Genomic DNA, 22536 nt, shown 5'->3' on the forward strand with positions numbered 1-22536 from the left:
AATGTACATCTCTAAAATGCGCAAAACTTCATGCACACATCAGTCAGGAACATGATGCTTTCAACTCCAAAACACCCCTACAATATCCGAATGAGACCAGCCCATCACATGCTCCTGCACATACTGGGTGAATCCAATTTACACTACTGGGAGGGAGGGGGTAACCCACACAAAAAATGCAAACTCCAAGCAGCCATGGACTATTGAATTCCATACAACTTAAATTTTCAGACTAAAACATGCCTTCAATGTGGCTCCAATGCAATACTCCATACCTCAATGTAAAAATTTAGTTGTTTTGAGGTGAACACTCTCCAAAACAGAGTTTTTTTTGTGAGGTGCATGATGACTTGTGAAACAAATTAACACAAAGGTGACTTAACACACAAATGCACACCACACAACTAAATTTGGTGCCATGTGAGTGAAACAAGCAACTACAACAGTCTAAATTGACAGAACCAGTAGAACATTTTTTGTTAACTGAGACACACATACACAGATTCAGAGGCAAGTCCAACAGTTTCACAAACCAGGCCGAACCAAATCCAATTTCATTTTGAAGATTTCACAATTGCAAACTGATTGAGATGTTGTCTTTCAACTTCGAATGTCAACTTCAGACCCAGGTAAAGCTTTCAAACACCTACAGGAGGTATAAGGGTATAACCCATACTTTCAAGAGGAGGGAATGAAGAAGAATAGTTTCCATAGGGAGCAAGGTCGAAAAAATCCTTCCTGACAACCTTTCCAGAAGTGGTACAGTCCAAAGATCTATCAACAACCATGAAGTACAGGTGTGATGGGCTCTGATGGTGATTGTGCACATAGCTCTCCCTCGCCCCTAAAGACAAGAAAATGGACTGATCCACTCCCAACACCACAATCATCTATACATGGACATCCAGACTGATCTATACATCTACTGGGGGTGTTAGAAGCTGAAATTAGTACAGGACATGGCCACTAGGAAAACATCTAAATGAAAGTAGGTCAACAGTTCCAAAGTGGCCCGCATACTACTTATGACTAATGTTGTGTCAAAACCCATGACTTTCCTCTCCCACCAACAAATGCAAGAGGATGGTTATAAATTGCTATAACGTGATAATGGAGAATGTTATAACATAATGAAGCTAAATACTTGCTTCGTTTAGAATTTAGGTAAAACTCAAAGTCCTCCATCAACCATTCTATCCATATATATTTTCAAGATTTTTTCAACTTTTTGACTTTTTAAAAAGGAGGACGTTTGGTGATTTCTCTATCCAACCTGGTGCCCATGTCCATCAAAAAGTGAAAGTATTCAATGCATGCATGCGCTGTAAATAACAAACACCAACGAACAAAACAGGTAAATACAAAATGGCGGTTATTACTTTTAACTGTGTGGTGGTACGTGGTCGTAAAATGGCCGCCTGCCTTGGCGGCCTGATCCTGATTGGCGTAACGTTTGAACATCCATTCCGAGTCTAAAGAAAGAGAAATACAACATCAGTACAACATTACGCAACAAAAGTTTGTTAAAATTTTGTTCCAAAATCAAAATTTACAAATTTTATTTGAAACTGCACTACAAGAAACAAAGGAATAAAACTAATCTTTCAAGAAACTGAATTCACTGACGTCAAATTTCTTTGGGCTGCTTCAAGTAAACTAATACATAATCAATATGCCAGACTTCACACTGCTGATATCGAAGTCTATCATCCATGCAAAAATATAACAAAACTGCCTAAATACAATATTTTCAAATATTGCCTGCATACTACCAAGTGCACCATCACCATGGAGACAGGTTGCCATGACAACCTAACAATATATCACAAGGTTGCTATGGATTTTTGACAGTCGCTATGAAGTTTTTTTGAGAATTTATGGCAGTAACATCTGAAAAGGATATCATTGCCAATGTATAGGGCCGTGAAAATAAAGAGTTTTCAATATGTAAATTTGGCGTCCCAAAAACCTTGGGGAAGATATAGTTCCCAACACCGGGTGCAGATCCCTACACAGGTGGTTGCTATGACGATGAGGGTGAAGCATACGTATATGGTGTGATGTACATTACATTTTGTACAAATATTTTACACTTTTTTTAGTATTTATGGTCGAGTTATTGGGTACTTAGGTGTCAGTTGTCAGTCGTGTACTTGCACAAAATTGAGTGAATTTACAATTTTTTGGGTGAAGTTTGCTTGGACAAAACTCTTATTTATGAAATAGTTTGGTAATTTCTAAAAACTTATATATGCAAGAAAGAGTGGTGTCATGTCCACAAAACTGACCGATGCTTAGCAAAACCAAGCTATGACCCAGGAGCCTTGACTACGCTTGCCCATTCCTGTTACCAACAGTCATTCCATCCTTGGAGTTTTGTCCAAGATTTTTACGAACAATTTGTTATAATGGAGTTGCAGGTGAAGCCATACTAGGCCTACAGTGTATAAAGCAAAGCTTCTAATGAGTTAAAATAGCATGATTTAGTTAAAGCAATACCGTTAACCCGGAAATGATTGCATATTTATTTCGTGTTTACAAAAAAACATGAAAACATACGGCCATGAAACACCAAATCGTCAAGACGCTAAATTCAAAATATACCAAAATGGCAATCTCATTAAGCCGCAAAGTAAAATGGCTGCAAATATTTCTGGGTTAACAGTTGTTATGTTACAGCCCAAGGCAGTAGCGTTACATATTATCCTGTGAGCAGATTATTGCTGAAACTCTTTACTTTAGATAATGGACACCGTGGAAGGAGAAGCCTTCTGAAACAATGCAACCAGAAACTATGATCAAACAACGAATTCAGACAGAGATGTGGAGGGGGGCAGGCCAAATATTTATACATATCACAACACCAGGAAAACATGTCTTAACACCAGGCAGAGAGAGACGCAGGACTACCAGACTTTACTACCGAAAGTGAAGGGGAAATTGGCCCTGCGGGTAAAACTGCCCCACTCCTAAAATTTTATTTGGATATTATGATAAGTTTCGCCCATCAACTTATCTTTCAGTTAAAATAGAACATTTACCATGTTTGGTTCAAGTGAAGTATGCATGGAACAATTTCACCCAACTCTAGGCCAATGTCACCCCATCTTACATTAGGCCGAGACTTTGTAAGCAGCGCCAAGATCAAACCAGCAGCAGAAAGGGCGATTTTCGTCACCAGATGCAGCAATTTCGTCAAGACAGCAACTGCTGTTTGGTGCGCACAGCAACAGCAACAAATAACCAAAATCGAGTTGCTGTTTATAATAGGTTTGGTGTCACTTCAAGCTACTGTAACCCAGAGGTCCCGGGTTCAAACCCCAGCTGGACCTTGGTGTTTTTTCTTCTGTTACCCTTCTTTTATTGGCAGAAGGCTTCAGTTGTTTACTGCACCAGAAACTATTCAGTAAAGTGACAAAAATTGCATGTCTGCAGCGGCCTATTGGATAGAAGCTGAGCTATGTCAGAGGGTCTGGGGGGTGGGCAGCAGGCTGAGGTGGGAAGCAAACTGGGTGCGATAGAACACTTTCAACACCAGGCAGAGACGCAAGAAACAGGGTCAATTGGGGTTGGGAGCGGATTCAATTACAAAGAGAGGAGGATCACAACCGACCTTGGACAGAGGGACAAACTGGAAAACTAGATTTTCACAGGGATAAGAACTAGGGATTTGGTGAAAGAAAACCATGTAGGTGAAGATCTTGATTTCTGGGGAAAGAATTTATGAGAACAAATGTAACTAACGCAAATAATGTTATCAAGAATGTATGAAGGAGGCAGAGGCCCCGATGGGGTGTTGAAATGAATCAAAATGAAGACAGAGGCCCCAATGGGGTGTTGAAATGAATCAAAATGAAGGCAGAGGCCCCAATGGGGTGTTGAAATGAATCAAGACGAGGGCAGAGGCTCCAATGGGATGTTGAAATGAATCAAAATGAAGGCAGAGGCCCCAATGGGGTGTTGAAATGAATCAAAATGAAGGCAGAGGCCCCCAATGGGGTGTTGAAATGAATCGAAATGAAGGCAGAGGCCCCCAATGGGGTGTTGAAATAAATCAACATGAAAGCATGATTGGAGAGAGGCCCAAAAAAGGGTGACAATCTGTGAAATCAAATTAAATGGACCATAAACATGATAAATCAGAATTAAGGAAACCCAAATGAGAGGTCCCAAATGGAGACAAATGTCCAATGGAAACTGATCAAAAGTACTGAAAGTCGGAATGAGGGGCCCCAAACAGGTGAATGTATGAAGTTAAGAAAATAATGAGAGAATCAAACCAACGAAGGGTTAACAAAAGAAGACTCAAAGAAATAATCAGAATTTCAAAGATTTGAATTTTCCAAAATGCAGATAAAATTTCGATCTAACTATCGAGATGCAGCACTAATGTCACGATGCGTTGCAAACAGGACATAGACAAGTGGTTTCTACTAACGGTACAACAGAGATTAAACTGACACCTGTCGACTTTTAATGGACAGGTTAAGAATTAATTCAGTGGGGCCTTGAGCCACTGACTGGCTTTTGCCTGAATTTTCGCACTGATGTCAATAATCATGATGTTATTATCATCACTTCCGAGTCCTGGTATCCCCTCGGCCATGGGCCTCATCATTCAACTGAGAAGCTGAGCGCAAAATATGCATTTTTTAGAAGCAAAAGCAACATTTACAGAGCATGAATACGATATATTGATACGATTTCTAGATCTATCTAAGTTGTTACTGCTGTTTTTCATGAAGTTTTTGAGAATCACCAAAAATTCTTATCACATTCATCCAAATATTTTTACCAGTTATCTGAACAACTGCTCCAACCCCAGCATATCAGTAACCAAGTCCTAGAGTTCAGTGCCGTGGATGATGAAAGCTTTAGTTAGAGGCGATACTTCCTTCATATCGTAAGCAAGTTTTCGAGTCACCGTGTAACTTTGGCTAACCAACAGAAAATGTCCCAATTACACATCAAGATCGCAATGAAATGGCTGAAACTGCAAGAATTGAAAGCGTTGGCAAACTGAAGCAGACATTTTAAGTTTTCATTGTGATTTTGATGCATTATTTTTGCGTTTTCTGTGGATGAGCTACGGGCCTCGAGAACATGGAGAGCTTTTCCATGAAAGCAAGCCTCGAACAATGGAATGCACCGCACTGAACTCAGGCACTTGGATACTGAATTGCTTGGTTCGGCACGGCATGCAAAATCTCTGTTGCACCACTGACAAACGAAAATTCTCTCATCTACTCAAAACTTGCTTACAACACGGGCCATTGCAGTCTTTCGGCGAAATTGGCGATCTCGACCCAAATCTTTCCGCTGAAACATTTCGACTCAAAAGATCTTCAATTTGGACAAAAACAGCGCACAGAGTTGCCAGATTATGGGAGGCAAAGGGAGCTAAAAGCATACTTCTCAAAATGAATGATCATTTCTTTCCATTTTTTTCTTGTTGCTATGAAATTCCAATGTTATGCATCAAAACTCCAATAGTTGCGAAGAAAAATATAATGGTTGCTATGGAAATTCATCAGGTCGCTAAGGAAACTCAAACAGTTGCTAGGGAAATTTTGAATTTGAAAGGTTGCTGGGGACTTTCCATAATGATTGATATTGTTTTCATCCTAGCCTGACACTTAATACCAGTGTATGGGCTGTGACAACTTTCTGAGTTACTTTTGTGTTGAGGGTGGAGGGTTTGGAGGGGGAACATTTTTTGTACAGAAATTCTGGCAACCCCATGATATGCTACTGAGGCTATTCTGACTGGGCAGTTCTTAGAGAACTACATAAATATCGCAACAGAAATTCAAAACAACAGAAAGTGAAGAAGGTCAATCGAATAAAATTTGGATTTTCTGGTTACCATGGTCACTCGTATTCCCGGACATTTCTACACCATTATAGCTGTCTGTGGGAAGGAAATATAGCAAGAACATTAGAGAGATTGGGAAACGAAGAAAAAGTTGGATTACGAAAATGAGGACAAAAGAGTGCAAATTACAAAAGCGTGGTTTCCCTGCAGATGTAAGCACATCTTTTAAGGAATAGAAAATTGTGCACCAAAAGTCAAATTTCAACTTTTGATAATGACAATTTGAATACCTCAGTAGAAATGCGAGTGAAATTTTGAAATTGCGATCAGTTATTTTAATGCTTGCCAAGGAAATTTCAACAGTCGCTATGCGACTTCAATCATTGCAAAGGAAATTTCAAGGTTGCCATGGAAATACTACAGTTTCGTGAACGAATATTTCACAAAGAAGCATTTTCCAATGGTTGCTAGCCATATTTTTATGGTTGCTATAGATACTACAAAAGTGCAGCGTTGCTATGGTTCGAAGTAAAATTCCTAAGACTGACAATGATAAAGCAGAAACACAACAGCAGAAAATTACTTTTTGCATGCAATAAATTGTTTTTTATCTTATGGTTTGTTTCTGTGACTGAATTAGATTTTTTTGCACACAGTCAACTTAACTTGAGGAGTCGCTAACATTCACAGACTCAAAAACATCAAAATGAAAACGTCTTAATACCAAAAAAGCGCAAGTATAAAATATTAAACATATTTAAAATATTTAAAATATTTAAAATATCTAATTCATGAAATTTAGGACAAGTTTTTCATAGCTAAGGAGGGGGTATTAAAACTATTGGATTGGGAAAAAAAAAAAACAAACTTGTGATGATTCAAAAATTCAACCAGATCAGATACACATTTTTCACGCAGCTGAGTTTCTATCAAGTTGATCAAACGAGTCTCAAGCAAAACGACTTTGATGTACTAATCAAGGGAAGGGAGTCTCAATATTTAACGATCAATTTAATTTCAATACTGCATGTCAACAACAACTGAATGTCTTACTTCAGAAAAGATCGACAAACTTTTTGGCATTCAGAACATCTAACGAATAATTTAGTGCATGCAAGTGTGGAACACAACAGAACATAAAATTTCAGCAATCTATGAGTACATGCAGCAACTTCGATTTTAAGAAAGGATTTTAAATGAATTGACCAGAAAAAAATGTTTAGAAAGAAGCACTTTTGATATTTAGAAGGATGTGTATGATATATCAAATGGTTATGATGACCCATTTACAATGATAAACTGATGATTCAAGCCTTTTTAACTGAGACATCGAAGAATGAATTTCGGAGAACACCAAAGATAGAATGGAACACCACCTGAAGAGAGACAGGGCAGGGAACACCTTTTTTGGGGGTTATCATCCAACCACCATCCAAGCAAGCCTGGACATCAGCTGTTCCTATTGAAATACAAAGGTTTTAACTGTTGCTAGGGAAATGAGAACTGTTGCTATGGAAATCAAATCTTGTTATGGGGATGAAATGTCTTACTAGGCTGGTTTCTATGCAACTTGGAACAGTTAGCATGAAATTATCAGTCATGAAGGAGAAATTGAAATGGAAGGCAACATTATCAGTTTTTATGGAAACAAACAGGGTGCATGGTTACTACGGAAACATGTCTTAGCAACAAATCATCATTGTTGTTTCATGGGTTGCTATGGAAACAAGCATGGTTACTATGGAACATGTCCCAGCAACAAATTCATGCTAAAATAAGCATCAAATATTGTTTTAATCTGAAACGCTAAGTACTGTTATTGATCAGTAAAAATGATTACTAATTGGGAATAATTGGTGGTTATTAATTGATAACACATAAAGAGTGATCAAAATTATAGTTAAAACTTGTTGATTAGAATAATGATTAATCACACATTTTTACAAAATAAAAGTTTTATTTTTAGGTTTTATGAATTATAAAACTTGAAGCAATATTAATCACACTGAATTTAAAATTTGTGATATCAAAAAATTAATTTATTGAAATTTTTTAATTTTTTTTTATAACATGCATGCAAAATGTGTAAATATTATTTGCATGCATTTTAAAGAAAACTGTCAACACCACACCAAATAAAATGTGCAAAGTTATTATAAACAAAAACACTACTATTTGACTCATTAGTAAAGAACAAAATGTAAAATTTAATTTCTTGACTTTTTTCCTGGCAAAAAGGGCCTACATTTTGAATGCCTTGACTGATGCGTGTTTGAATTGCAGAAAACGACCAATGTGTAAAACTAGTACTAATGTGATGGGTAAAAGATGCAGAAATTGCAATCAGTGGAATTAGAATAGTGTTGGTCACTCATCATCTTTGACACCTTCAGCGCCGAACCACGTAGATGGACGTGGCCCAAATCCCCCCTCTCTGAGCTGGTTATCGGAGTCTCACCGACTTCATGAAAGAACTACGCCATCGCCATCTTCAGGGCAAGGTAGGAACTGAAGGAACCAAACGGTCTTGTCAGTTCCGCCCGTGCCCTGAAGATGGCGATGGCGTAGTTCAGAACATTAAATGACTTCACGAAAGAACTACGCCATCGCCATCTTCAGGGCAAGATAGGAACTGATAGGACCCTTCTTGTCTTTTCAGTTCCTGCTTTACCCTGAAGATGGCGATGGCGTAGTTCTTTCGCGAAGTCCATGAGACTCCGATAACCAGCTCAAAGGGGAAGGGGGATTTGGGCCACGTAGATCTACCTGGTTCGGCGCTGAAGGTGTTAAAGGAGTGAAATTTACTGCGAGGCTCTAAATATGTTACCTTCCACTGCAGCGGTTTTGCTCAAACTTGTGTCTGTCTGAACTGAATGTGAAAATTGGAGTTTCAAATAAAAGTATCTTCGATAGATTTGAATTTGACGTGTACTATCAAAACAGCAAACTGGTGGGTTTTTCCTGTGAAATGATTCTAGCTACTAGAGATTTGTGATTACCTCGTAGTCTGCTGACCCTAGCATTGGTAATACGGGTCTGGGAGTGGGTAGACCGATATTGGGATTGTGACCTCCCTAGATGTTTGGGGTAGACAACGTCAGAGAAATTAGTTTCATTTCCGTATTACAAGCCGAAAGGTGCATGCCACGATCTTAGAACATAAGACTTGATGGCCATACTAATTTCAAGCAGATTATGGTAAATCTTAATGATAAATCATTTCAAGCCGATAATGGTCGATGGTTCAAATCTTGAGGCTTTCTAATTCTATTTTATTTCTATTTCAAAATTGTTTGAATAATATTCATTGTGCTCTTGAAAAACATTTTGAAGTTGAGGTGAAGGCCTAAACTACAGATCAAGTTACTTCTTATGCTTTTTCCAGGTGTGTGTTTAGTGAAAATTAAAGAGACAGAAAAAACCTACAGGGAAATAAAGAGCTGTGCATCACAATAAATCAAAATGTTTGAAACGTGCTACAAAGTGGCATTGGATCAATCTGTGACAAGTTCTTTACAGAACCTCTCTATCAAGGACACTCTTTGGACCAAAAATGATGTCCTTGTCCATTTTTGCTGCAGTGGTTTTCCAATTACAACCATCTCCGCTTAGATTCGTATAAAATATGGAAGCGGAAGTTGAAATAACAAAACAGAAGTACCATTATATCTAGTTTGCGCTGAAACTCTTCAACAGCTTTTGCGACCACCGATGTTCTCATCAAGCGGTAAACAATAAGGTCACAGATTATTCCAAGCAATCATAACTTTTTGCCGACTCGGCAATTTTTGAGAAGAGGGGAGGGGTAACACTTCTACGACAACAATTATCTAAACCTGAAACCGAAAGATAAGCAATGTCAATGTGAGGACCAGAGGTCAAGGTCAGATTGGTATGACCTTCAAATGATCGACCTTTAGGCAATTACAACCGTCAACCTTTTTTGCCCTTGACCCCTCCAAAGTCATTTCTGAAGGATGCAATTCTGATAAAATTGCTCAACATAAATGATCACAAACAAGAAAACACCTGTTGTTTTCATAAAATTACCACATTTCTTGAAAAAAACATTCCTAACCTTGAAAGTACCTGAAGGACCTTGACCTTTGACCCCAGTTCGCCTCACCAAGTAACACATAAATAGGCACAATGCAGATGATAAAACTGTAGGACGAGGGGTCATTTGGATGCAGAATCAGAGTCAATAGTCATGAGAAGTCAATTCAGAGGCCATATACTTAACAGCCTAATTAATTTCAGGGCAACACCTGATGATGCAGTCAATTTAGAAGCAATACAAGATAACTAGGCCAATTGCGATGACATACAAGGCCAGTCAGAGACCATACATGATAACTAAGTCAATTTTGATGCCATACCAGGCTACCAATAATAGTTCAGAGGCCATATTTGACAACCATATCCATTGAGAGGCCGTACTTGCGACAAATACTAATTTCAGCGCTGCGCATAAACTTTCAATAACTGACTTATCAGGACATTTCACCAGACTCTGCATGACCTTTGACCCGAGCCCCAGCCAATAGGATTATACTAATATTGGACACTTGCATCGCAACATATTCGCCTGAACGCCGCAAATATTTAACGGCGACGGAAGATGTTGTTTCGACTCGTCATCTTCGGTCTCTGTCGTAAAAGAAGGTAAGAAAGCCGTTAATACTAGCGAGAGAGAGGCTGCCTGGCTGTTTCTTTTACTGTGTTGCACCCCCTTTGGGCAAAACACTTAACCTGACACAGTCCTGGCTTGCATACCGCAAATAGGCAATGAGCTTTTATCAGTTGGATTATTTTGTAGGTGGACGACACTCCTTTAAAGGCAAAAGTTACAGGTATTTCCTGATGGAAAGATATGATTTATTAGGCCATTATTTTAGTTGATTGCCCATAGATCTTGGGGGACAGGGGCATGAAATGATTTTTCCCTCAAAGGGAAGGAAAATTATTAATTTTTAAGCAACACATTCGAACAGCCAGACAGACGAGTCATCTACTTCTGCAAGATAAGCAGTTGATGTTATAGATCCTGGAATGCAAAGCTGGCATAATAGAGATATTGAAACAGACTATAGATCGGCAACATCCTAGAGATATTGAAACAGACTATAGATCAGCAACATCCTAGAGATATTGAAACAGTCTATAGATCAGCAACATCCTAGAGATATTGAAACAGACTATAGATCAGCAACATCCTAGCTTCTACATCTGGAGAAGCAAGTCTTCTGAAGGTGATCAATTCGTTTTCATAACAGAATTTGCCGAGGTTGTGAGAAAATCTCACATCAACTGATGATGAAATATGTGGAAAGGGAATCACCTCAAGTGGGGCTCCAGTGCGCAACCTCTGAACTCAGATACTGATTTCAAAGGCCGTCCAACAAAACTGGTGCACTCCGAGTGCTAAACTAATCGTCAGTGCTGTCAAACTAACGATAGTTTAAACTAAATCTGCTAAAGGTGTAAAAGGCAGTGCTGACATTTACACAGAATTCCATTTACACAGAAATCCATTTACACAGAAATCCGTTTCAACAGAATTCCATCTACATAGAGAGACAAAGGTACAAAAAAAACATTCTATATTTATTCTGAAATAGAATTTGATTAAAAATTGCACAGAAGTATAAATTCATATACACTTGTGGCAAGGAAACAAATGTTATCCAACCTGATCTGGTAGGCCTACTTAACCGAGGACTGGTCATATTTTGTTCAACATGAAAATGTAACTGATACTGAACGACTTTAGAGCGAACAGAAAATACTGCTGTGTCATTTGTTGAAAGCTCTCAAATAATTCATAGTATCAATAGTTTCGAAAGTGATTTGTTTTTTAGGAAATTTATTCATTTTCTGAGATGTTTCCCAAAATAGCCCAGTCCATAAAGGGTTAAATCATGATGATATTACGATGAGAGATGATGTGATATATGACATGTTAAATCTATGACAGAGATCTGAAAGAACAGATATCTGCCACGACACATACCGATGTAAGAATCCACAGAAACGGCTGTTGACCGGAGCCAACCTCGTACCTAAGGCCCAACACCTTACCTTTGATCATCTCCGCACTTTGAACGATCTCTGTGACCGAGGTTGCGACGCGTTTTGAAATCACGGCCATCTTTTGTCTGTTTTCTTGCGATGGTTTCTGTATAGTCTGAAAACGCAAACCACAAATGATACGGACTGTTGTGGCCAAGATTGATAAATGGGAGGCCTATTCGAATCAACTTTTGCTCGTCAAACTGGGGCTACAAGTACTAGCCTATAACAGACAAATTTGTCCGATGCCAACCCACTACCAAGGTTGGATAAGTCTGTCAACCTAAAACCAAAGCTCCTGGGTTCGATTCCCAGTCAGTCCTGTTACACTCATGTGATAGAGAGGACGACTCTCTTCGACAGCATAGGTTTCCTCCGGGGTCTCCGGTTTCCTCCTACCTACATTACAATCGCCAAGTATTGTTTACAGAGCTAATAATGTCCTTGTTGACGCTCAGCTCTCAACTGAATATGTTTCAAGCGCTCTTCCCCAGGGTCAATGATCTGTAGTGGCCTAGGTGAGACTTCAGTGGCATGTTCAAACTTGTTCAGTACAGCGCTGCTCTGAAGTAAGGTGATGTCGAATAGAACTTGCCCAGCTGATGGAAACATACTTACAATATTAAGCATCTCCATAAGTTCTCGATACGCCACGCAGCAATCACGGCCCGAGTTGATCGTCTTTATTCGAATTTCCTTCGTCTCTGCAGTCATAGCAGTTGCCTGGAAATACAATCAAAACCCTACAGATTCGAAACTATCTTGCTCACACTTTATAAAACCGAATTTTCCCTGTTAAGTTATGTATTAAACATTCTCATCTCATTCTTGAACCTTGGCCCCTTTGAGAGGAAAGAGCAAATTGGCTTTGAAGGGATTTTAACTCATGACTTCTCTGACAGTAGTCAGGCACTCTTTCATTGTATCACCGCACTCAGGTAATTCAAACAATTGGTACCAGAGTTCTTAAATCTTATTCGCTCTGCATTGTGTAGCTCAAACTTCCAGTACAAACCTCAAGAAAATTGACATTTTCCCCAAAAAAATTTTAAAGAAAATTTTTCTTCTTTTTCTTACCTTGCAGACATGAAGTAAATCAAACATAGCCTTCCGCCCGATATTTGACGCAGCAATAACATCCTCTTGCCTCCCAGAATTTCCAGCGGCGACCGTTTTCCCCGTTGCCATGGTGACAGGCTTCGTTGCCCGGATGAGATCCTCGGCCGTCGCCTTGACCTCTGTGCGATCGGTCGCCTCGTAGGCGCGCAGCTCTTGACTGATGGCTTCGATGGTGGACTCGAGGGCCCTGGTCCCACGTGCAGCCTCATCCTCTACAGTCTTAACAGTTTTAAGTAGCGAGGTGACGTTCGTGACCATGACCTAGAAATTCAAGAGAGCAGATCTCCAGGATTACACCAAGGATAACAGATACACATTCTACATCTCATTCTTTGTATTTTCTACACATTTGGACAAACATCGATTTTCGAGTCTCCTTCTCCTTGATGTCTTGCAATCAAATTCTGATGAGGGGCATCTACATGGGTTTGTTTTTTTGAATTTTCTTTCTCCTAGAATGGTTACTGAACGATATAAGTCTAGATTAGAAGTCTCACCACAACTACTTCATGAATTTAACATAACATCAACTCCTGGAGAAAAAAATATGAAACTTAAAACCGAACACAGGCACAGAAAACGACTCATTTGGATTACTACATTTCTTCCACAAGTATTCAAGCATCACTGCACACTGGTCCCCCATTCAGATGGTGACTGACCGCATATCTGACACAAAATCATGGAGACCTTTCTCCAAACATTTGCTTAGTATATGAAAGACACAAACAATGACAGATCACATTGGATAAACCCTACAAAAGGGCTTGGGGCTTCTCAAGAGAGTGTACATCTAGCCCGTCTGCCAACATTTAGGTTTGTTTTGGCTCTGAACAGCCACCTCTGACTGTTACGAAGTCAGCCACAATGGATGTACAGCACAAACATTTCGATGTTTCCCAGGCTTCCATGTTGTTTTCTGTGCGTGCTGAACTAATTAGTATAAGATGAACTATGAACTCTGGCACGATTTAACGCAGCGCATCGCAGGGGGGGAGGTCAGGCGGTTATATGAGTTTGAAACAATGAGGGCCCAGTCATTGGGGGGGACGAAAAGGAGAATGATTCCTGAGTGAAAAAGGCGAAAAGAGACTAAAAGCAGGGAAGATTTAAATGGCCCAGTAAAAAACTTAAGGTCGCATTAAGTTCTCTTTCAAAATCTGAGTAGTTTCGTGGACACCAAACAGCGACTTTTCAGAGCTTCATGTAAAATTCAAAGCTTTTTTTAAAATTTGTGATTTCGTTATCCATTTGAAAGGGGATCCACACCTGTTCGGTACTTTCTCCATGCTAGGAAGGCAGTTTAATCAAACTTGTTACACGTTTTTTTAAAGAAATGACAAACTATTTAAAGGACACACTGGACAGAACAAGGGCAACTTCAGAGAGATGAGGAAGTTAATGTTTATCATGCACTTAAACGCATCTTTCTAAGTCGGTGGCTAATTTTAGAACTTAACAAGAATGTGTTGAATTCTAGCAGTGTGATTAAAGGTGCATGTGCTAAGCTACGCAGAGGGTGGGCGGCGCAGTCCCTAGTGAATTTTGAGGACAAATTCCTACAAATTTTAATCAATATTTACTTACAAATCCAAACATAAACAAAACGTCTGACGAAAAAGCAAATAACGGCAACTCCTGCGACAGCCAATCAGAACTCATCGTGCACAGTTCAAAGTTCATCTTATACTTACCTTGACCACATCATTTACCTTAGCAGAGTCTTTAAGATTCGTCATAGCAGGATCGTGCACAGTTTTTCCCGAGGCATTCTTGGTGGCACTAATTAGGTCACCGAGGGCCGAGGCAACGTCCTTCACGGCGTTGATGAGTAGGACCTAGGAATCGGAGAAAATATTTGCGGTTTGTATTTGATGCCAATTATGGTCCAGTTACGCAACTCAGCCAATGTCTAGCAGGGAGCCATGGACCCGGCAGTTAGAGCAACAGGGACACTTGCTGATCCTGGTGTGAGGTTCATCAAAAATAACATTATTTGGACATTTTACAATTTTACCAGAAATTTTTGTGATTTGAGACGTCTTTATTTCCCACTCTTTTCAGTGATCCTTTACCTGGCTAATCTAATCACCACCTCTGACAGATTAGTCATTGTCTTGACGGCGCTCTTTACAGTGAAGGCAAATGGTTCCCCCACTCTCAGTTTGCCCCTCCCCTCCCGCCACCCTACAAATTGATACAATGAAATCGTTACCTGTGCGTCTGGCTGATCCGAGCCCAGGGCAGCAGCACCTCTCTTCACAACCTCCGACAGATTAGTTATTGTCTTGACAGCGCTCTGCGCAGCAATGGCCAGTTGTTCCTGGTTAGAGGCGGCACCTGCGACGAGGGTCTTGGTGTCCTCCACGAGGGCCTTGGCAGTCTTCAAGATGCTCTCCCTGTAAAAGAAACATCACAAATTAACGTTAGTTTAGACAGCACTTGGTGCAGTGATGACAAGTTTGATCATTTTCTGGACGATCAGTGCCAAATTTTTATGATAGATGAAGAAGAATTGCTCCTATGGTGGCAGAAGGATCTCGTAGAACAGAGACCAACACAACCCGCCACATGCCCTGTGTCAAGTGTGCGCTGGCCCAACATAAACCGTGTGTGTAGGCCCCTGGCCCAACATAAACTGTTTGTGTGGGCACCTGGCCCAACATAAACTCTGTGTGTGTGTGTGTGTGTGTGTGCCCCTGTCCCAACATAAACTCTGTGTGTGTGTGTGTGCCCCTGGCCCAACATAAACTGTTTGTGTGGGCCCCTGGCCCAACATCATTCAACCGATTCAGCATGTCAAATTCTGACCACTTTTTCGCATCATCAAATAAGGACCTCATACCTGTGATCAGAGAAGACATTCTCATCCGTTTCTGCGTTAAGGGTTCCGGCCGTAGCAAACATGATGGTCGTGTCCAGATCACCGATGATTCCACTCACTGTGCTGGCAGCGTTGATACAGGCCTGGGTCCCTCGTGATCCTGCTTGCAGTGCCGCCAAAACATAGGAAACCTACAAATAGTAGAAAAGTATAATATTTACAGAAGATCAGTAGTAAATGTCCTTTTCATTAAGGAAAGGGCTACCTGATCATGGTCGGAATGTTTGAAATCCAAATTCTAAAAGCCGAGAATGGGCTTAGGAATTTTCAAACAAATCAGCTACAAGCAAAAGTCTCTTTCTGTCAGGCCACCATACAGTTTCCTTGGATTTTCTCCTAATGATTACATTCTTAAAGAAACTATATTTGGTCAATTTCTTTTTGATGCTGTTCACTTTGACCAACAGCAGACGTCAATACGTCTGAGCAGCCGAAACGCTTCTTTTGGATTACTTTGAAGATTGTCCAGATTCAATGGGAAAATTTCAAGAAAAGTCAATCTTTGCCATCATATGGACAACTCTTCTTCAAATATCTTCCAAGATTTGGCACTGATCGCCCAGAAAACAATACGAACCTTTTCCGCGACAGTCCTAGCATGGTCCGTCAAGTCCTTCTTTGCAAAACTATCCGTTGGGTTGGCTTGGAGGTTTCCAGCATCCCTGACAAGGTCGATGGAGGCGTTGCCTAATTCTTGGACTGACAGCTTGATTCGGTTCCCGACTTCTGGATTCGCCGTTGCCCCGACCGCCCCTCGGGAGTCGTGGACCAAATTGGAGTAGTCGCGTGTGACGTTATTTGCAAGTGTTCCAAGATCGCCTGCACTTTGGGGCGATTTACTCAGCTGAAATTGAAATTATACTGATCAATTTCACGATAGAAATTGCCTTTTTAAAGCACAGGAAGGGAATCTAGGGCTCGACTTGTCCTATCGTGGCCAGTGTTAGGATTTTTTTAGGCAGATTTTATGACGGAGATTATAGGGAGCGTGAGGGAAAAGATGGAAGTGATGGCCTCGTCTGCTTATAACATGAGTGTAACTTTGATGCATACTTCAACTCAATTTGCGTAAGAAATCGTGGCAGACGTTTTTTTGTGCGTTAAATTCATGCCAAGCACAGGTGTTGAATACGATAGGCAAATAATATCAAATTTTCCCCCGAAAAATATGCAATAATTCATTCAATTTTGATATGAAACGTTCCACACTAACCGCTACAATCAACCACTACTAAAAGCACAATATCAAATCAAGGTGCACAAAATTTTTTTAACATTTTCATCAATTTTTGGGCAAGACATTCGCCATAACATAAAACCACCATGCCAAAGATTATATTTTAACCGTTTTTTCCCTAATGTACACCTAATTTTTTAAGAACAAAGCATAGAAGGGACCTTTATAAGGGGAAAAGAGCTGTTTGTTAATAATGTGGTTAATAAGCAGGGAGGAATTTAAGCAACTGGCCCTTTGTAAAAAAATATTTTGTAATTAACGTTGGCAAACCCTATTGCCAAGTTCAGTTCTCGCTCACCAACTTTCTCCCCATTATTCCAGATCTGTTGCTGGATTAACGAATACAAAATAGGAAAATGGCAGAGATATTATGCCGCTTATTGTGACAGGGTCAGGGATGCAGTTATCAGGGTGTAGCAGTGCCCTAAGCAACAAGAAATGAAAAAAATTTTATGTGAAAATGCCATCATCGGAATGGCGCTAACTTGCAAAATAAGACTCTAAAACGGTCATTTTTTGATTTCAAAAACTGAGCAGCCTGAACTACTTGTGTGCTCCATTCTCAATCAGATGCACTTCTAATCTATTCAAATTGTCAACAATGCAAGCAGACGTCAGTTTCTGCAGATCTACTGCAGAACAATGCCAGTCAAAAAAAATTCATGCTAAAACATGTCCTTGACGTGAACTTCAAAGAAAATACTAATTTCCACGAACTGATGTGAAATTGGTGCAAAACAAGACAAGACCATTACACTTAATGAAAAGTTCCCAGGCAAAACAATCTAATTCCTATGCAATGACCATTCGACTTAAGTCGTTTCGCTTCCAGCCGTCGAAATCATACCAAAACTCAGAGTGTTGGCACGTTATAAATTCAGTGAAATGTTAACCTCGTTCCCAGTGACTGTCAATTCCCTAGGGTATACTCTTTGCCGATTGGTTAAGAGACAGTAAATTCCCCCAAGTGACCTCCAATGAGGGATAGGAACCTACATAGGGCTTACAAACGAGCGATTTCTATTCCAGCGGTCAGTGTCCAGCCCTGACAACATGAGGATTTCGGCTGAAAAGCAGCTGTCGTTTTGTCAAAGCACAATCGATCGTCAAGTTGCATGATATGTCGCTTGTCGCAACAACAGATATTGCTTGTCTGCGATTTGCTTAAGGTTCATGGTCGGTCAGTAAATTGGCTATTTCCCAGGGAACGAGGTTTGGTGATATTGTTGTCCAAGCGATAGATGGTACGCATAGTGAACATGCAAATGAGGTGATCACATGACTACCTACCCCGGCCGGCATATTCATACCGGCACGAACCACCTTGAGATGAGAGAATGAAAGATGTTGAGATGACGGTAGGGTATCGTATTCACGGAAATGTTTTCGTTTGCGATGTCACTGGGCAACTTGCAGAACAAGGCCTTTGTCGTCAAAAACAAATTTGTCACGGACGCTAGCGCACACTAACTTGGCGTTATCAACTTCAGTTAAGCCATTAGACATAATGCTAAGTTATCTTAACACTAGCGTAAGTGACAAGGCTTGTTTTGGCCAACCGGCTCTGGTCATGCAATGGTTATAAGTGACATTTAATGTGTCTTTTCATCAATATTGATATATTTGTTACTTTTCTTCCAAATTAGCACTCTAAAGCTTGGTATAGCATTCCGCGAAGATGACGTCACTGCAGCTGCTGCCCTCTATTTCCCCATCAATGAATTACAGGCAATGTCGGACAAACATGCGGTTTCGTAATGGATTCAGGCTTTCTAACTAGGGCAGTTAGATTCAATCTGGCACAAGTCCGAGTGTTGGAAATACTCATAATTGTTCTGAATATTTCTCTCTCTGACTCTATGGTATCATTCATGCTAAAAACAATGCAGGGTCAAAGATAATTGACTTTGAAATAAGCTCAAATGCGTAGAAATAAGTGTCGATGTCGACTGTCACGTGACTAAAACGTCATCAATATCTTATTCAAATGACCTTGTGAGCTATAAATAGTAACTTCGCGGAATGCTATTGGTGAAATTAATGAGAGGCTTCCACACGCAGACCCTAGTCTACCTACCATATCCTGTGAACTGTGGGCGATCTGCTTGGCCAAGCGGACCATGTTGGTCTGGTAATCCACGAACGAGATGTTCTCATTTGGTGCCATTGGTTCATCAACCTGAGGTGAAAGGTGATAGGTCAGAGGCAATCGTCAGGGATGAAAAATACTCAATCTTCAGATAGACAATCAGTTTTTCAAACTTTAATTGTTCCTTTTCCTTCACAAATGGAAATCACACCCTTGGACAAATTGAGCCAGCAAATCTTCCTGTGCAAAGAATAGCTCCTGAGCAGTGAGCCGTTATAAGGAAAACCTCTTTAAAGTGGGTGGGAGGTGGCCTATTTATCAAAGTTTTATCAACGGCATTCTTCAATCATTCCAGCAAATTTCTCAGGATTGAAAGACATGTATGTGGTCTATATTACACCTGAATTCATCCATCAAAATGAGGTAAGAACAGGCCTTCATTGTTCACCACAAGGCCTTTTGTCAGGGCGGCCCACCCTACCTCGGAAGAACCACTCGACCTTGCACTAGAATCTTGTAAAGGGTTTCTACAGGGCCACCCTACCTCAAATTGCTGGCCACCCTGCCTTGGGTTGCACACTGGCAAAACTTCTTTGATATCAAGGTTACCACCCTCCCTTGAGGAAACCCTGTGGAGAACTCTGGGTCCTCATGATGAGGAAAGGACATGCATAGGCCTCCATTTAGGACAATTCATACCTTAGAGATATTCTTCGTAATTCCAGTGATCATACTCGTGACGTTACCAGCCTGTGACACGACCTCTTCCAAAGTCTCGAGCAAGTCCTTCAAGACATCCTTCATTCCCTCGGCGCCCTCGTCTATTGCATTGTGGGTATGTACGGCCTGGAATGTCTGGATGATGAGTCGGAGTTCGGTAGGAAGACGAACGAGGACATATGTTAGTTAACTACTTCTACTTGCATGCACACACAGACATTACATAGAAGGAAGAGTATCGAAGAGGGGAGAGAATAGTACATAAGATGACGGTTATTTCATGGCGAGGTCATGGGGAAAATCCATGAGGGGCTTCAGTTTTGAATTCGCAACAACATTTTCGGGGGCAGAGAAAAAGTTAGTAGACAGCTTCCCTTTATCGAGTTATAAGTTGATCAGAAATGAATTAAAGGAAGGGTTGAGACAAAGTTCTAAACTCTAAGGTCATAACACTTGAGAAAATAAACCATGCCAAGGTTTTCTATCTAAACACCGACAAATACATGCTCACACCATAAACGGGTGGACTAAATCTAATGTTTTTACAACACTTGTAACAAAACAAGTCTCAAAATTCTAAGAGAAGGCGAATTTTTAGCGATATCTTCTATTTTAATGAAAATTTATGTTGAATTCCAAATATCTCGCCTGATTATCTACAGTGTGTCTCTGAAAATTGTAACAAATTTGACTGAAAACAGCGGAAAAAATATCTGAAAATTATAATGGTAAAGTTTATTCCTTTCATGTTCAAAATCGCTAACACGCATACCTTAGGGTTCCCTGCGCCCTCTTTAGCAGCGTACATAAACTGCATTGCGGACTCTGACACCGTTTTCGTCTGATCCAAGATCTCCATCTGGCGTTTCGAGTTCATCGTTTTCGACGCCGTCCCGATCGCGCCGCGGCTCAGCGGCTCGAAGTAACTGCTAAATGTGGTAACGCAATGGCCGAGATTTTCCGCTTCTGATTTTGCAGCACTTTGGATGGAGTCAATATTCTCCATGATTTCACGTGCACTGCCAATCATTTGTTCTTGGAAGCCCTGCGGAAATACAGAAACAATTTGGTCACATGCTACTGTCATTTGCCCAATTTCATACTTCATATTTGCAATTGGCAAACATTTCTGAAAAAAATTTTCAAAGATTTTCAAAATGCCGATGACGAATTTTTTTCTCACTTCAGTAGATAATGAATATCCTACCTGTTTTTTCCAATAAGTAAATATTTTCATGACCTTAACACCTTCAGCGCCGAATCACGTAGATCTACGTGGCCCAAATCCCCCTCTTCTTGAATTGGTTATCGGAGTCTCACGGTCTTCACGAAAGAACTACGCCATCGCCATCTTCAGGGCACGGTAGGAACTGAATAGACCGAGGTCTTTTCAGTTCCTATCGTGCCCTGAAGATGGCGATGGCGTAGTTCAGAACTTTCAAACTTCATTAAAGAACCACGCCATCGCCATCTTCAGGGCAAGATAGGAACTGAAAGGACCTTCCCTTGTCTCAGAGGTCTTTCAGTTCCTGCCTTGCCCTGAAGATGGCGATGGCGTAGTTCTTTCATGAAGTCCATGAGACTCCGATAACCAGCTCAAAGGGGAGGGGGATTTGGGCCACATTCGTGGTTCGGTGCTGAAGGTGTTAATTTTTCGGAATCTTGGGTTTTTGAAAAGTTGGCAAAAACAAAACGTCTGCAAAAACTTAACAGTTTACAGCTGGTTGAAAGAATTGAACAATTTTGAACCAAATGAGGTTTCCTTTATAATAGAGAGGGTGTCATTAGATAGGTGTCCGCTGAGGGAGATTCCACAATAGTCAGTTTTTAAACAACATTACCTGTAAAGTATTATCGTTCCTGGGGGTGAGGTTCTGACTAATGGCAGCCAACGATGACTGATCAAGTTCTTTGATCGTACTGTTGATCTTTTCAATGGCTTCTTCGCATTCTTTCTGCCCTGGTGCAGCATCCCTGAAAATAGATACCAAGGCTTTAAAATATCTTTGTCGTCATGTAACTATTGACTTTCTGCGAAGGTGGGTTGAGTGTTCAGGTGGAATACTTTAAACAGGTAGCACTTGTGGCCTGGTCACAAGTGAGTGGGTATTACCCAATAGGGGGGTCACCTTGGCCAGTGCTCATGCATTACATTACATGAACTACTTAGAACTACCCTGTATGGAAAATGGTTCGTCCCCTCTGGATTTGAGGTTGCCCCACTGAAGAACCTCCATGGGATCAGAACCACTGAGATCAGGAGAAGGACAGGCCAACCGTCAGTCTCCCTGTTGGTGAAAAGGTGCAGACTATTTTGATTTAGACACGTGTGTCGAAGCTAACAAGTTGATGATGGGCTGGCAACCGGAGAACGTTGGAAGCAAACATCGAAGGGGGCGATGCTCGACATGCTGGATGGATGTGGTAGCCCACAATGCAGAGAGCACTGGAGTTGCAAGAGAGGTGTCAGCACGGACGCCTCAGGACCATAGAGCCTGGAGAGATGGTGACACAGCCAGGCCCAAGACAATGGGTGATATGAATAAACACTAGTAAATGCTTTTACTTCTATTTTGTACAGAAATGCCTAGTGTAAATGT

The 22536-nt window shown here is 40.6% G+C and overlaps 1 protein-coding gene across 21 annotated transcripts in view; it reads right to left on the reverse strand.

Moving 5' to 3' along the window:
• LOC135498559 (talin-1-like) overlaps positions 1-22536 on the reverse strand; it is a 75948-nt gene that overhangs the window by 7963 nt on the left and 45449 nt on the right. For 8 of the 21 annotated variants that reach the window (XM_064788846.1, XM_064788843.1, XM_064788838.1 and 5 more), the window contains 15 exons: positions 21778-21910; positions 20709-20981; positions 19916-20071; positions 19205-19306; positions 18418-18450; positions 16468-16734; positions 15852-16021; positions 15222-15405; positions 14701-14844; positions 12965-13267; positions 12506-12610; positions 11897-12002; positions 10388-10465; positions 5263-5319; positions 1380-1472 (listed from right to left, as the gene is read on the reverse strand). In XM_064788846.1, the coding sequence (XP_064644916.1) occupies positions 1380-1472; positions 5263-5319; positions 10388-10465; positions 11897-12002; positions 12506-12610; positions 12965-13267; positions 14701-14844; positions 15222-15405; positions 15852-16021; positions 16468-16734; positions 18418-18450; positions 19205-19306; positions 19916-20071; positions 20709-20981; positions 21778-21910 (2204 nt within the window). Of the gene's footprint in view, positions 1-1379; positions 1473-5262; positions 5320-5866; positions 5912-10387; positions 10466-11896; positions 12003-12505; positions 12611-12964; positions 13268-14700; positions 14845-15221; positions 15406-15851; positions 16022-16467; positions 16735-18417; positions 18451-19204; positions 19307-19915; positions 20072-20708; positions 20982-21777; positions 21911-22536 lie in introns of all 21 variants that reach the window. The other 13 variants (XM_064788852.1, XM_064788848.1, XM_064788841.1 and 10 more) reach the window with 12 other exon arrangements.

The sequence above is a fragment of the Lineus longissimus genome, chromosome 14 (genome assembly GCF_910592395.1).
Source record: "Lineus longissimus chromosome 14, tnLinLong1.2, whole genome shotgun sequence".
NCBI classification, from domain to species: Eukaryota; Metazoa; Nemertea; class Pilidiophora; order Heteronemertea; family Lineidae; genus Lineus; species Lineus longissimus.